The following is a 16,611-nucleotide window of genomic DNA, read 5'->3' on the forward strand; positions in this document are numbered from 1 at the left end:
CTCATTGTCCATATTCGCTGTAGCAGCCGCCGTGTTTTCGCTTTGTATGTCCTCCAGCATGGCCGCCGGCGATTCCCAGTGACGTCATTGAAAGGACTCTATAGAGGCACAACGGTTATGCATATATGAGTATTTTAAAGTGAGATATTTATCCAAGTGTATTTGAAAATTCATTATTTCATATATTCGTACATTCAAATAAGCGATTTTGAGCCATCAGCTACTGTTTGTTATCAGTTAAAGGCTTAAAGCTGCACAGCACGTTTGGGTATTTAAGTGTAATTGATATATTCATTTTTTATCATTTTAGTTACAGAACAGTTTTTTTTTGTCAAGACTCAATTTTTTTCATTTTAACTGTGTAAAATGTGGCATCCTTCTCTTCTTTAAATCTTGTAGGCTATGCCAATATTTTTTATCATTTTGATGGGTCAACTAAATCTCTGCCTTTTAAACATCAAAGCCAACTTTTTATACATTAGAAATTTGTTATTTACTTTCTAATTCTATTGATTCTTCCCTCTCACACTTTTCACCATCTTACTATCTTATTTTTTCAGCTCTACGAAGAAGAAAAGAAGATAATAGGAAACGTGTTGTTTAAGAAAAGGATTAGAGAAGAGAAAAGAATATATTTATCAGATGTGGAAAAAAAGAGAGAAGGAAATAACAGAATTAGAATAAAGAAGAAAACCAAGGAGGTGCCGAGGGAAAGGCGAACCTGATCTGAATTAAAGAAGAAGAATTACAGCATTACTAATTACAGTGTTACCAGATATGCAGAAATTTCTGTATTTCTATTGGATTTTCCACAAATCTACAGAATACAGAATTTTTTTCATTTTCATCATAAATCTACTGGATTTTGTTGCACATGACTAAGAAATTCTCAATAAATTGCCCTGATAGAGCTAAATTCAATAGCAGCATGTATAAAAAAGGGCATTAATAAGGATACTGAGGATAGTGATGAGGGTTAGTATGGTAATTTCCAACAACATATCTCCCAGTCTAGTGTAGTAATTATGAGTATAATTGGTTAACTAATATTTTTGTTTTACTAATAACTTGCCAAGTACCTATATCATTAAGGGGTACAGCCAGAATTGTACATAAGCTTTAATTATGGCATATAATTTTGTTTTCATTAGTGTCATTCTTTGTAGGCCTAGAAAATTTTGCATTGTCACATTATTAATATCTAAAATTATGGTAGTGTGTCTACATATAAAGGGACTAACATTTATATTAATTATGCAAATTTAAACATCAAAACATAATTCTACAAAATGACGTTAAAGCCTGTCTGTACATATAAAAGGATCAAATTTATGGTATCTATTTTTTAGTTATGCATCAGTAACTTCGAATATATGTATTAGAAAGCAAATAAAGTTCATACGAGTAATCTACAGAAATTTCATTAAATCTACAGAAAAAAATGGACAAAATATACAGAAATTTTGCCAAGGGCATCTGGCAACACTGCTTGCAAACGCCGCCGCTATTTGTTGTTGTCTGTTAACTTGTCGTGTTAGTTCTACTCTAAATTATTGTAACTTGATTCAATATTAACAACGAGACCTGATTGGTTTCTTCACTGTTACCGGCCTCTCTAGAACGGCGTTTTGCTGTTCTGTCAATATATAAAGTGAATAAGATTCGCTGGAAGACTTCAAAATGGGGGATGGTGAGTGTGGAAAATGGTTTCATTGTAGTGAATTACATGGCAATGTAACCTAGGAAAAAAACTACTGTTTCTTATAGAAAAAATTACGCTCTCTTCAAAAATGACACTCGTTCCCGTCTCAAATTAATAGTTTCAGAAATATATATACATCTATATCCTCCAATAATGGGGGACCCCCAGTGGGAACTCCGGGTTTTGGGTGGGGAAATCATACTGGGGAATCGATATATAAACGTAAAACAAGCATTTTCTTCTCTATACATTACCTTCTTGAAATTATTATCGTAGGATATAGATGTATATATATTTCTGAAACTATTCATTTGCGACGGAAACGAGTGTCATTTTTGAAGAGCGTAATTTTTTCTATAAGAAAGAGTAGTATTTTTTTCCTAGGTTACATTGCCATGTAATTCACTACAAAAATACCTGGAAAATTAACCAATTGAATACAAGTTACTCGATCAACTCTCTAAGTAGCCTTATATTTTACTGTATTTTTGTGTTGCTGGGGATTTGATACCCTTTGTATCTAACTAGTAAGATTTTAGTATACAATATTCCTAGAGAAGTAGAGCGTAAAATTAGTTATGGCCAAACCCAATATTAAAATTTTGGGCTCAATTATAGAATGATGCAATATTATTTAGGAGATTGTAGTTCGCATAATTGAGTAGATCTTTACAAGTGCACCATTTTGAATACCATATATTACTGGCGGAAACCTGTATTAATGAAATTATAGATTTGAATGAAAAATACCCCTGGAGTGTGTGTATGATAGCGGCCATAGCCCATATCATGAGTCTCCTGCCAGCCAGTAGTTCAGAAAGGCTGATGGGTGGCGCTTCTGCCGTAAGTTATTTGTTCGAACATAGTAAAGGGTCCTACATTTTATATTTTAAACCTCTTTATTTATTTTTAATATTGGAATATGCAATATAACTATAGCTCTTTTATTGATCATGTTAATAGTAAAATGGGGGTGCATGTATGATAGCGGCCACCTGTATGTTTTATTATGTCTAACTTAGAATACAACAGTGTAAGGGGGGTCGCAGGGGGCCGTTAGCCCCCTCCCCCGTTAGGTAAGTAGGTAAGAACACGGCTTGTAGGTTAAGTTGGGGTGAAAGTTGAGGTAAGTTGATGTCCATTTTTAATCCACAAGGGAGGAACTGGCCGCTGATATACAGAGGCTCCATAAAAAGTTAGGGTCGAAAAGTGTGTTAGATATATTTAGTCTGATCATTGGAAATGGAAGCCTGGAATGCGAAGTTGCAATTTACCCCTTTAAGTTTGTATGATTGATAATTCCAAAATACTAGCCCACGGGGTCTAACGCGCGTAGCAAAACATAGCCATCCTGTGAGATAATGTTTAATCGCGAGCATACATCAGAACATAAATCAATAAATTGTTTAAGTAAGGAAGTATTTGTAAAACAATGAACACTGTTGCAAATGAAGACATAGGAAATGGGATTAAAAACCCCATGCTAGGTCAAAGGTCAAGGTTGAGAAATAAGTTGCCGTAGCTGAGGTCATGATTTTACTCGTAGTGTAGTGAAACTCTAAGGGATTAATTGTTATGTAAAGATGTGGAAGTGATTCAATTTTGAAAGACTTAGGTCAAAGGTCAAGGTTAAACAAAAGGTCAAGAAGTAAGCTGCTGTGACGGAGGTCTGCACTCTACTGAGTACCCCTCTAGTATTGTCCATATATATTTCAGCTGTGTGTTTACATTTGAACATTTTTTAACAATGTACATCCTGTTCATCATGTTGTTGTTTTCTCTGCAAAGTACAATGCATGGTTACATTATAGAAATATTTTCAATATTAATCTTACCCGATGATCATGTAGCTGTCAACTCTGTTGCCCGACAGAAATCTACGGTCGGGATACGCCAGCGGTCGCTATACAGGTGGGGGTGTACACAACAGCGCCATCTGTGAGTAGGTACTCAAGTACTTCTTGTCAACAAGAACTCAATTTTTCCTCTGTCGTGCCACCGGCAAGACCTACTAATACGCCGTCCCTAACTGGATTTGTTTTCACAACTTTTTGGTGAAGTACACTATTCCAGTTTTGAGCTTTCGCTATGCAGGGGTTTTATCTTCATTTCAAAACTTGAACTCGTTTTGGATAGATTTAATTATGGTGACGAAGAGAGTATGGACTCTCTTTCACTTTTAAATGGCCGACCCTTCCCTTAGACGGAAGTGTTGGTGTCGAAGAGAGTATAGACTCTCTTTCACTTTTAATGACCGACCCTTCCCTTAGACGGAAGTGTGTTTAGGTTTTTGGTAATTTTGCTTAACAAAGTTGGAAGGTTGACAATGCACCTGTTAATCTACAACCTTCCACGGTTGTGCGCTCAGCAGATACTGCGGCTGCCTGCTCCCACACTCCACCTGTGAGAGCTCCACCTCCGATGCGCAGTCGACCCTGCCAGACGCATGTTCATGCTGCGCCCTCCATTGACATGCGTGAGCTACCGCATCAGCAGTGGGAAGGTGCTGTAGAGCTGCCGTGTTTTGACACAATGCGGCATGCTCCGCAACCCATGCGGCATGCTCCGCATCCCATGCGGCATGCTCCGCAACCCACGGCAGTCCCACCCACGCACCAACACTCGGCTTTTGTTGTTGCCACCTCCCACACTCCGACTGCGGAGAAGGTTGACGATGCACCCGTGGGCCTACACCTCCCACGGTTGTGCGCCCGGCATGGCTTCCTGCTCTCACACTCTTGTTGTGAGAGCTCCTCCACCCATGCACAGTCAACCCTGCCAGATGTATGATGACTCCCACACACAGAGCACTCCGTTGCCGTGCGTGAGCTACCACAAGCTGCCGTGTTTTGACACGGTGTGTCAGCCTCCGCAACACACTGTGGTTACCGCCACTCGCCCGCAGCAAACTAGTCAGTCAGGAGTTGAGGCTTCCCCACACAACTTTGGTTGTTGCCAACTCACAGACTGTCAAACAGTTACATGACGTTGCCTTCTGGTCTGCTACTTATACACCAGTGCTGTATGTCCTCACGCTCCTGTTGTGGTTGACAGTTCAGTTTTTGACAGTTCACAGACTGTCAAGCAGTTTCATAACGTTGCCTTCTGGTCTGCTGCTTTTGCACCAGTGAAACCCTCACTGAGAGAACCTAGCTTTTCTCGGACATGGTTCCTGTAGATGAGAAAGTGCTGTTCTCCCTCCTTCTGATATTCCCTTGAGGACTCTGTCATTTGGAGAGGAGCCTTAAGCTGCTTAGCCTCCTATGGACTTTAATTTAAGCATAACATGCTTCCAGGGAGGGTAAATGGTTCCGCTTCAGTCGCTAACCCCGTCTGTTGCCACACCTGCTCCCATAGACCTTGGGCTTTGTTGCAAGACATGCAGTCCAAGCTTAGTCCTTGATAGAGGATTTTTTACGGAGAAGAACCTTCTTGCCAACGACCTTCCTACCGGTTGGTTGTACGCCCTGTTGACGCTGAGGTATCCTACTCATGTCCGCCAGTTGAGATGGTTCCTCCACCGGTGCGACCCATGTGGGTTGCCAGTCGCACGTTGACGTTAAGCTACTCTCGGAGGTGGTTGTGGACGTTCAGTGTGTCACTGGGAAGACGTTCAACAACCAGCAGAGGTGACTTGTTGTGACGCAGTGCGGCAACCTCAGCAACCCGATAAGGGGTTGTCTGTACTACCCAGACAGTCTAGACAGTTTCGGGTTGTCGCTGTACTTCCTCGCATCCCCATGGTTGACAGTTCACAGACTGTGCAGCAGTACCATGATCTTGTGTCCGGCTCCGTCACGCATCCACCAGTGCGACCGGATTCAGCGAGTCAGACGTTGCCCACTCCGTTGCCGTTTCCTCATCAGTTTCGGATGAGGAACCCTCTGATGAGGACATGGCTGAACAAGAAAATCAATCCCCAGCCCTGCTATCCATCCAGAAGATGCTGAAGAAGGAATACGGCCCTGTCAGGCTGTGGATGAGTCTGGTTAGGACACTGTCATCCGTGGTTCAATTGGTGTCACTTGGAAGACTACACCTCCGTCCTCTTCGGTTTCATCTAGCTCTTCACTGGAAAAGGACAAGACGCTAAAAGCGGTCTCGATCCCGGTTTCCGGAAGATAAGTCTGGTCTAACCTGAGGAAAGGACTTTATCAACCTTTTATAGGGTTTTCCCCTGACTGTTCAGACTCCCAACCACGTTCTCTTCTCAGACGCATCGGACGTAGGCTGGGGTGCGACCTAAGGCGGTAGGGAATGCTCGGGATTATGCTCTCGAGTCAAAGGACAATGCATTTTTACTGCAAGAAGCTTCTGGCAGTACGTCTGACCTGGAAAAGCTTCAGGTCTCTCCTTCAAGACAAAGTAATGGAGGTCAACACGGACAACTCCCTGCTTTGATGTTCATCTCCTAGCAAGGAGGGACCTACTCTCTGACATGGTGCGAGTTCGCTAGTGACGTCCTCTCCTGTTCAACAGGTCTAGACTTTTCACTAGTAACAAGTTTCTTCCAAGGCAACTTGAATGTCTTAGCAGTTTGTCTCAGTAGGAAGGGACAATAATTCCAACATATTGGACCCTCCACAGAGATGTATGCAAGAGACTTTGGGTCACCTGGGGCCAGCCAACCATAGATCTCTTCGCAACCTCGATGTCCAAGAGGCTCTCAATACTTTGCTCACCTATCCCGGACCCAGCAGTGGTTCTTTTAGATGCCTTTCTACTAGATTAGTCTCATCTAGATCTATATGCATTCCCTCCGTTCTAGATTGTCAACAAGGTACTGCAGAAGTTCGCCTCTCACGATGGGACAAAGTTGACACTAGTTGCTTCCCTCTGGCCCGCGAGAGAATAACTTACCGAGGTACTTCGATGGCTAGTAGACATTCCCAGAACTCTTCCCCTAAGGGTGGACCTGCTACGTCTGCCACGCGTAAGAAGGTACTCCAAGGCCTCCACGCTCTTCGTCTCACTGCCTTCAGAGTATCGAAAGACTCTCCAGAACTAGAGGTTTTTCGAAGGAGGCAACCAGAGCGATTGTTAGAGCAAGGAGAACATCCACCCTTAGAGTCTACCAATCGAAGTGGGAAATCTTCCTAAACTGGTGCAAGTCAGTATCCGTATCCTCGACCAGTACCTCTGTAACTCAAATAGCTGACTTCCTCTTATATCTGAGGAAAGAGCGATCTCTTTCAGCTCCCACTTTCAAGGGTTACAGAAGCATGTTGGCATCAGTCTTCCGTCACAGAGGCTTAGATCTTTCCAACAATAAAGTTCTACAGGACCTCCTTAAGTCTTTTGAGACCACGAAGGAGCGTCGTTTGGTTACACCTGGTTGGAATTTAGACGTGGTTCTAAGATTCCTTATGTTAGACAGGTTCGAACCACTTCAATCAGCCTCCCTGAAAGATCTCACCTTTAAGACTCTTTTCCTGATATGCTTAATCACAGCTAAAAGAGTCAGTGAGATTCATGCCTTCAGCAAGAACATCGGATTTTCATCCGAAACGGCTACATGTTCTACATCTTGGTTTTCTAGCCAAACACGAGCTGCCTTCTCGGCCTTGACCAATATCGTTCGTTATTCCAAACTTATCGTATGGTTGGAAATGAACTAGAAAGAGTATTATGTCCTGTAAGAGCTCTTAAGTTCTATTTTAAAAAACCTTTACGAGGCCCGTCTGAAGCTTTATGGTGTTCAGTTAAGAATTCATCTTTGCCTATGTCAGAGAATTCTTTATCCTATTATTTTCAGACTGTTAATACGAGAAGCTCATTCCCTTCTGAATGAGGAAGACCAAGCTTGGCTGAAGGTAAGGACACACGAAGTTAGAGCTGTCACAACTTCCGTGACCTTTAAATAAAATAGATCTCTGCAAAATATTTTCGACGCAACCTTTTGGAAAAGCTAATCAGTGTTCGCGTCTTTTATCTTAAGAATGTCCAGTCTCTTTACGAGAACTGCTACACTCTGGGACCATTCGTAGCAACGAGTGCAGTAGTGGTGGGGGCTCCACCACTACAATTCCCTAATTCCAGAACCTTTTTAATCTTTCTCTTGAAATATTTCTGGGTTGTCCGGAAGGCTAAGAAGCCTTCCGCATCCTGGTTGATTTGGCGGGTGGTCAAATTCTTTCTTGAGAAGCGCCTAGATTAGAGGTTGTGATGAGGTCCTTTAGTATGGGTTGCAGCCCTTCATACTTCAGCACCTAGGAGTCGCTCAGCATCCTAAGAGGATCGCTAGGCTCAGTAAGGAAGACGTACTTAAAAAGGCAGAGTAATGGTTCAAGTCGACTTCCTTACCAGGTACTTATTTATGTTATGTTTGTTATTTTGAATAACGGCTAAAATAAGATACGGGATACTTAGCTTCTTTGTTAACATGTATGCTGGTCTCCACCCACCACCCTGGGTGTGAATCAGCTACATGATCATCGGGTAAGATTAATATTGAAAAATGTTATTTTCATTAGTAAAATAAATTTTTGAATATACTTACCCGATGATCATGAATTTAAGGACCCGCCCTTCCTCCCCATAGAGAACCAGTGGACCGAGGAGAAAATTGAGTTCTTGTTGACAAGAAGTACTTGAGTACCTACTCACAGATGGCGCTGTTGTGTACACCCCCACCTGTATAGCGATCGCTGGCGTATCCCGACCGTAGATTTCTGTCGGGCAACAGAGTTGACAGCTACATGATCATCGGGTAAGTATATTCAAAAATTTATTTTACTAATGAAAATAACATTTTTATACATTTTCATTATTAGACTGGGGAATCTTGCCTCTGTAAATATCTTATGAAATTTCAAACTCCCAGAGTTTGATATCGTAATTATTCTTCCACATTTTTTTATTACAGTTTCTAAAGATACTCTCATGTGTTCTGTGTTGCTTGATTCATTTACGATATTTCTTCATTATTTCCTACAGAGGATATTATCAGAAGACGTCTCATGATAGATGGAGATGGCACGGGTGATGTTCGTCAGCTGACGATGTTCATGAAGGCCTTTAGCAAGTGGTGTGGAAGTGATGATACATCTCAAGAAAGGTGAGCTTTGTTTGATATTTCAGTATTTATTCCTACGTGGATACAAACCTTTGAGTCATTTAATAGAGATTTTATCGAACGTCTCTTTTCTCTGCATGTCGGACCTACCAAGGTGGTGAGGATCCACATCTAACCTGCTCATAAAGGTTCCACGAGGCTGATCATTACTGCCTGGACACGAACTCATTGAGGTTGACATAGTCGAAAGGCATGTACTCTGTAACACAAATAATTCACACACAAGTGACAAATAATGTCCTAACACAAAGACACAAGCACAAGCAAAATAAAGTATGAAGAGCAGGTGATGCTATTGTCCAATCGTAGGAGTGAAGGCTGGAGGGTCCTACTGCTTCCGCTCTCAGAAGTGAAGTGACCAGAAGTAATCCCATTAAATGACTCAGGTTTTATTTAGCTTGGAAAAATACAAATTATATGGAATTTTTAGTATTTTAGAATTCTTTATAAGATGTAATTTGAGAATAAGGTATGTATACAGTACTTCCAGAAATTTTCAGTAATTGTATATCTCATTTACTACTGTAAAGGTCAGGTTGCTAATTAAGTTTCTTTTAATGGGTGTTGTTTTGTAGAAAAAATAAGTTGCATACACAGAGGCTGGCAACCTAAGTTTTGAAATGTAAATTGAGGAAATGACTCCAATGGTATTTGTTAAAGTAGAAATGATGGTTTCCCGATTGCATACTTCACCGACTCGTGTATGCTTTGATCTTCATGCACACTCCCCCCTTAGGGAAAGTTCTCTTGTAAAGGTGCCCTCTACTGCTTTCGCTCAGGCTTGTTCACCTATGGACGTACGTCCTTTGATGAAAGAGAAGTCTAGAACTTGTGCGCACACACTCCACATAGCATAAATTCATATGTTCACTCCTTCACACATCTCGACACAGGCACTTGCCCAGTAGAGTGGGCTCATCTATTGAATCACTGGTTCAGGAACGATCATCCAGGAAAGCTGCGGCATACGATCGGGAAACCCCTTTTTGAGGGATGTTCTCATTTTCTCAAATAAGGCATAAACTCCAGGATAGGGAATCAGTAGGTAGAAAGAGTCCTCTAGAACACAATGGTCGAGCTCCCATAGGACTCATTTCCATAGATCATATAAATCAGGTGTCTAGCAGCCCAAGGACTGATTAGGCCTTACTATCATGAACATGGTAGCCCTTCAGAGGTACAAGTGTCTGCTTCATCACCACCCAAGGCTAGCATGGAAACCAAGGGGACCTTCAGGCCTGCAAGACACTTCTCTATCCATGGCGGATCTCCAGAGTACCCCGAGGCCCGATACTAGGTCCAGAGAGAAATATTTCTGGGGCTCACCAACATTCCTTTAATTGAGATGACATAATCGACATTGCAGCTCCCGATGCGGGCCCAATAGCGGCAGAGGACCATCCCCCGTCAAGTCCAAATCAGCCCTTTAATAGGTGTTGGCCCTCTTTAGGCTGATTAACGGCCTGGGGGGGGGGGGATCAGTCAGGCTGCTGGTCATAAGAGAAGTGCCTGCACATCAACTTTCTGGAACTGGAAACAGGTCTCTGTGCTGCTGTCATCTTACAGGACTAGATACAGTAACCACTTGGTAGCTTTGATGAGTGACAATACTACAAGAGTGGTATACGTCAACAAACAAGGAGTTACAGTTTCACAGTACCTCTGCCAATTGGCAATGCAGGCGGGCACTGAACAATGCAATCAAGCTTTCGGCGAGAATCTTTCCCAGCAAGAGGAATCTGATTGCCAACATTTGAAGTCGGCAGGATCATAGTGGTCCCTTTTTCCTCAATTGCTGGATTGTGTAGCAGCATTAGAGGGCGCATTTCAACATCTGTGGTACAGCGTAAATTTATATGCTTTGCTGTTGTTTTGCCCGATTTAAAGGGTGGTTAATAGGATGCAGTTTACCTCAAACCTCTAGGTAATGTTGGTATTCCCCAAAGTGGCCCTAAGTAGATGGTACACTTACTTTCTAAAGGTTCTGAGAGTTATCCATTTGGCCCAACTTGCTTTGTCAGCCTCACCAGCAGGCTGTTTGAGAGTTATCCATTTGGCTCAACTTGCTTTGTCAGCCGTACCAGCAGGCACACGTCAGCTCACTGACATCACTTCACAGGTCAAGACTATCCAGCATCTCCTTTGACCTCAAGATTTTTTGCGAGGTGCACTGTAGGAGATGCCTGGGGGCCCTTCAGAAGTTCTCTACGGCAGTGTACATGGCAAAATGAGCCATCATCTGGGATTGGGGCTGTAGAAGGGTTATTTTTCCTCTGAGCTTCTTCAACTGATTGCCCCCTTCCTTGCGTTACAGCCAGGACATTGAACGATGGTAATATAACTTTTACTATCCTGCATTTTATAGATTTGTTTTAGGCTTAGGTTGAATGAAGATAACTTCAGTAAGGGCTTATCCAGCGCTAGTAATTTCAGTAATTTCAGAAGTATGTTCATATATTTATAATTTTTTTCTTGTTAATTATCAAGATGTGTTGCACTGAATTTATTTGCATGGTTTTATCAACAGTTGTATAGAGGGGCTTTTGCAGCGTGTAGATATAGTTCATTCTTAACAACATCCTTCAATAACATCAGCGTTCATCTGTGCCTTGTACTTTTCATCCTTCCCCCTTGGTGTCTTCTCACTTAGCTGTTTTGCATCTTTAACATTATCTAGTTTCATTTTTGTACTGAGGATAAGCCAAATGATAGAATAAAATTAAGACTTGTTTAATTGAACTACTCATGGTGATGATAATGTTTTAGTGTTCATTCTACATAACTAGAAGGGGATTAACCATTAATTGAGATAGGCATAGTGTAAAGCAGATAGAAGTTGTACTTTATCAAGGATAGATTGTTTTTCATTGCTTGATTAAGGAAAATATTTTAGTGAAAGAATAGAGAATCCAGAAGAAGGTTTCCTTATGAATTTGAATATTCTTGTTATTATTTTGACCATCACAGTGTACTGTAGTTTAATGCTGCCGGTAAATAAAAGTCTCACCTGTGATGGGACATTTTCTTTTTCTTCTTTTTTTTTTTATACACTATTTTATTTCTCACAGCCAAACCCAGTATGATCGTCTCTTATCACAGCTGGCTGGTATTGAACATTCATCTCTCAAGTGGAAGGGCATCATCGATATGAATGAGCTGGAAATAAAACATTATGATGGTCTCAGGTAATGGTCTTTTTTGTAAATTTACTATACAGCAGTAACCCAACTGATGTAGATGTTGTTGTTGTTCTCCAGAGACAAAATTTAGGCTTGTTTTAATATCTGAACTTTATTAATCTTTACTTTATTAATCTTTGTAAAATTATGAAGAGATCAGTTGAATTAACCTGAAGACATTCTATATCATAGTGCAGTATTTGATTGATTCTTAACAGTAATTTTAATCACTTTTAAAGCTTTTGTATTATATTTTTCAATATTTAACTTAGCCGGTGATTATAATAGCTGCAGCTCTGCTGCTCGACAGAAAACTCTACGGAAAAAATCCGCCAGCGATCGCTATGCAGGTAGGGGGTGTACTTCAACAGCGCCATCTGTCGTCCAAGTACCCAGTACTCATTGTAAACAAAGAACTCAATTTTCTCTCTGTCGTGCTACCGGCAAGACCTACTAATTCGCTGTTGCTAACTGGATTTGTTTTCACAACTATTTGGTGAAGTACACTTTTCTAGTTTTGAGCTTTCGCTGTGCAGGCTTTCTCATCAATAAATCCTTGCATTCTTTTTTTTTTATATCGGATTATTTGTTGATGACTTTGGATAGTTTTTGAATTCCCCTTTGACCAATTCAAAATGGCTGACCCTTCTCAAGTCCCAAAATTCAGGAAGTGTAATGCTAGGGACTGTTCAAGGCGTCTTCCGAAGGCCTCTATCGATCCTCACACCGTTTGTTCCAATTGTCGGGATAAAACCTGTCAATTGGAAGATCGATGTGAGGAATGCGTTGGGCTTTCGGAATTCGATTTTATCGAATTCCAAAAATATACACGTAGGCTAGAGAGAGATAGAGTCAGGAGAAGTTCATCTCGTTCTGTTGATTTTTCCTCTCCTCATGCCCCACAACCTATTCCTTCCCCTGTAGTGGTTGCTCCTAATCCCCCTTCTGGCACTCAGGAACCTTCGATGGCTGATATGATGCGTGCCATCCAAGCTCTGGGTGAGAGAGTTGAGTCCCTGGCTAGTGACCGTAACCAGCTCATGGCGGACGTCAAGGAGCTGAAGTGTAAAAGTGCAGTGGGAAGTGATAAAGTGAGTGATAGTGTTGTGGATAGTGTTGCGCTTGAGGGTTCGTCTGTTCGTGCCTGTCGTCCTCCTAGTCCGGGACCTCTTGCAAGCTCCCAAGTCCAGGGGAGAAGCAATGTCGTACGACCAATGGGTTCGAGAGGCTTTAATCAGCGAACAGACGTTCCCTCCGTGGTTTCGGGCGTATCTACCCAAGATCGCCCCACCCACACAAAGACGAGAGAGCCCATTTATTCCTCGTCTGCGGAAGAGGTTTCTCGCAAGAAACCATGGACCAAGGTCTCACGACCGCTTAAGCGCAAGTCGGTCCCTTCCGCGCAAGTCCAACGGCCCAGTTGTAGCCACTGGGTCAGTTCGGACTCGCTGCAGTCTTCCGATGACTGCTCACCTCCTAAGAGAGGCAAAGCGGTACCGCCGCAGACAGTTACACCGTCTGTCGCCGCACCTGCTCCTGCAGACCCCAAGTGGTCTTTGCTGCAGAACATGCAGTCACAATTAACGTCTCTGATGCAGGACTTTCGTGCGGAGAAGGTTGCTGCTGCACCAGCCTCTTGCCTACAACCAACCACACACTCGGTTGTGCGTCCTGTGGACGCTGAGGCAACCTTCTTGCGCACTCCAGTTGAGAGAGTTCCGCCACCCATGCGTTCCAGTGTACCCTGCCAGCCGCATGTTGACGTTCAGCGACGCACGGAGCCTTCCGTTGACGTTCGCGAGACACAACAACAGTCAGAGTTGTTTTGTTTTGACGCGGTGCGTCAACCTCCGCAACCCAGTGTGGTTGCCACTGCTCACCCGCATCAGGCTAGACAGTCTGGAGTAGACGCTGTGCGTCCCCGCGCTGCTATGGTTGTTGCCAGCTCACAGACTGGGCAACAGTTCCATGACGTTGCGTCCGGTTCAGTCACACGTGCACCCGTGCGACCGGACTCGGCTAACCAGCCGTTACCTACTCCATTGCCGCTTCCTCCTCAATACTCGGATGATGGACTTTCGGATGATGAACCACATTCAGATCTTGACGAGCCTAAGTCCACGCAACCCTCTTTGGACTTTAGAAAAGTTCTAGCTCTGTTCAAAGAGATGTTTCCGGACCAGTTTGTGTCTGTGGCTCCGCGCTCTCCTCCGTCAGAGTTTGTATTAGGTATGCCGTCATCCTCGCCTGCCTTTACTAGACTCGTCCTCGCACGCTCGTCCAAGAGAGCTTTACGAGTGGTAGGAGAATGGATGCAGTCCAAAAAGAGTCTAGGGGAGACAGCCTTTATGTTTCCCCCTGCTAAACTCTCTTCTAAATCGAGCGTCTGGTATGCCACGGGAGAAGTTCTCGGCTTGGGAGTTCCTGCCTCTGCCCAGGGCGACTTCTCAAGTCTTGTAGACTCTCCCCGCAGGCTAGCCATGAGACGCTCGAAAATATGTTGGTCATCTTCGGACCTAGACCACCTTTTGAAAGGGTTATTTAGAGCCTTTGAGGTCTTCAACTTTTTAGACTGGTGTCTGGGAGCTTTAAGCAGGAAGATCTCTCCGTCAGAGAAGGAAACTTCCTTGCTCATCATGTCCTGCATGGACAAGGCCATACGTGACGGGTCTAGTGAGCTTGCTGCATCGTTCGTATCCGGAGTCCTCAAGAAGCGTGAGAACCTTTGCTCTTTCCTGTCAGCTGGAGTGACACCTTGTCAAAGATCCGAACTTCTGTTTGCTCCTCTTTCTAAGTGCCTCTTTCCAGAGGACTTGATTAAGGAGATTGCTGCTTCTTTGATACAGAAGGACACTCATGACCTGGTTGCGTCCTCTGCTCGCAAAGCCACCCCCTTGCCTACCTTGTCAGCTAGACCAAGGATGGACACTCCAGCGTCCCGATTTATTCCGCCCTTTCGTGGCAGAGCCTCCAGCAGAGGAGGTGCTCGTGCCGAAGGGAGACGTGGAAAGAAGAAAGGAACCAAGTCCTTTAAAGGCAGAGTCTGACTGCCAGCTTCTTCAGACAGCAGTGGGAGCCAGACTCAAGAACTTCTGGCAGACCTGGGAGAAGAGAGGCGCAGATGCACAATCTGTGAAGTTGCTCAGAGAGGGGTACAAGATCCCGTTTGTACGAAAACCCCCTCTAGCAACGTCTCCCATCGATCTCTCTCCCAGGTACAGAGAGGAAGACAAGAGACGAGCATTGAAACAGGAGGTGTCTCTCTTACTAGAAAAGGGAGCGGTAGTCAAAGTCCTGGACCATCAAACTCCGGGCTTCTACAACCGTCTCTTCTTAGTGGCAAAGAAGACAGGAGGGTGGAGGCCGGTGCTAGACGTCAGTGCGCTGAATGTCTTTGTCACAAAGCAGACGTTCTCCATGGAGACCACAAAGTCCGTTCTAGCAGCGGTCAGAAGGGAAGACTGGATGGTCTCTTTAGACCTAAGGGACGCATACTTCCACGTCCCCATCCACCCAGACTCCCAACCTTTTCTGAGATTTGTTTACGAAAAGGTTGTCTACCAGTTTCAAGCCCTGTCCAGCTCCTCTTGTGTTTACGAGGCTGATGAGGAATGTAGCCAAATTCCTTCATTTAGCGGACATCCGAGCCTCCCTCTATTTGGACGACTGGCTTCTAAGAGCTTCTTCCAGTCGTCGCTGTCTGAAGGATCTAAAGTGGACTCTAGATCTGACCAAGGAATTGGGTCTCCTTGTCAATATGGAAAAGTCTCAAGTGGTCCCATCCCAAACTATTGTGTATTTAGGGATGGAGATTCACAGTCTAGCTTTTCGGGCTTTTCCGTCGGCCCCCAGAACGAGCCAAGCCCAGTTATGCATCCAGAACATGCTGAAGAAGGAACGGTGTTCAGTCAGGCAGTGGATGAGTCTGATAGGGACACTATCATCCCTGGAACAGTTCGTATCGTTGGGAAGACTACACCTCCGTCCTCTTCAATATCACCTAGCTGTTTACTGGAAAAAGGACAAGACGCTAGAAGCGGTCTCGATCCCCATTTCCGAGAAGATGAAGTCTTGCCTGACTTGGTGGAAGGACAGTATCAGCCTCAGAGAGGGTCTGCCCCTGGCTGTTCAGACTCCCAACCACGTTCTCTTCTCGGACGCATCGGACACAGGCTGGGGTGCGACATTAGACGGTCGGGAATGCTCGGGAACTTGGAATTCGAGTCAAAGGACAATGCATATCAACTGCAAGGAGCTACTGGCAGTTCATCTGGCCTTGAAAAGCTTCAAGTCTCTCCTTCAAGGCAAAGTGGTGGAGGTGAACTAGGACAACACCACGGCTTTGGCGTACATCTCCAAGCAAGGAGGGACCCACTCTTTGACGTTGTACGAGATCGCAAGGGACCTCCTCACCTGGTCAAAAGGTCTAAACATTTCGCTAGTAACGAGGTTCATCCAAGGCAGCTTGAATGTCATGGCAGATTGCCTCAGTCGAAAGGGACAAATCATTCCAACAGAATGGACCCTACACAAGGATGTGTGCAAGAGACTTTGGGCCACATGGGGCCAGCCAACCATAGATCTCTTCGCAACCTCGATGACCAAGAGGCTCCCAATATATTGCTCACCAATCCCGGACCCAGCAGCAGTTCATA

At 43.8% G+C, this 16,611-nt stretch overlaps 1 protein-coding gene across 1 annotated transcript in view; it reads left to right on the forward strand.

Moving 5' to 3' along the window:
• Positions 1 to 1,480: 1,480 nt before the first annotated feature.
• LOC137628904 (THO complex subunit 7 homolog) overlaps positions 1,481 to 16,611 on the forward strand; it is a 28,656-nt gene continuing 13,525 nt past the window's right edge. The window contains exons 1-3 of the mRNA XM_068360181.1: positions 1,481 to 1,690; positions 8,639 to 8,759; positions 11,846 to 11,962. Of these exons, the coding sequence (XP_068216282.1) occupies positions 1,681 to 1,690; positions 8,639 to 8,759; positions 11,846 to 11,962 (248 nt within the window). The 5' untranslated portion in view covers positions 1,481 to 1,680. The remainder of the gene's footprint in view (positions 1,691 to 8,638; positions 8,760 to 11,845; positions 11,963 to 16,611) is intronic.

This window comes from Palaemon carinicauda, chromosome 2, assembly GCF_036898095.1.
Source record: "Palaemon carinicauda isolate YSFRI2023 chromosome 2, ASM3689809v2, whole genome shotgun sequence".
NCBI lineage: Eukaryota > Metazoa > Arthropoda > Malacostraca > Decapoda > Palaemonidae > Palaemon > Palaemon carinicauda.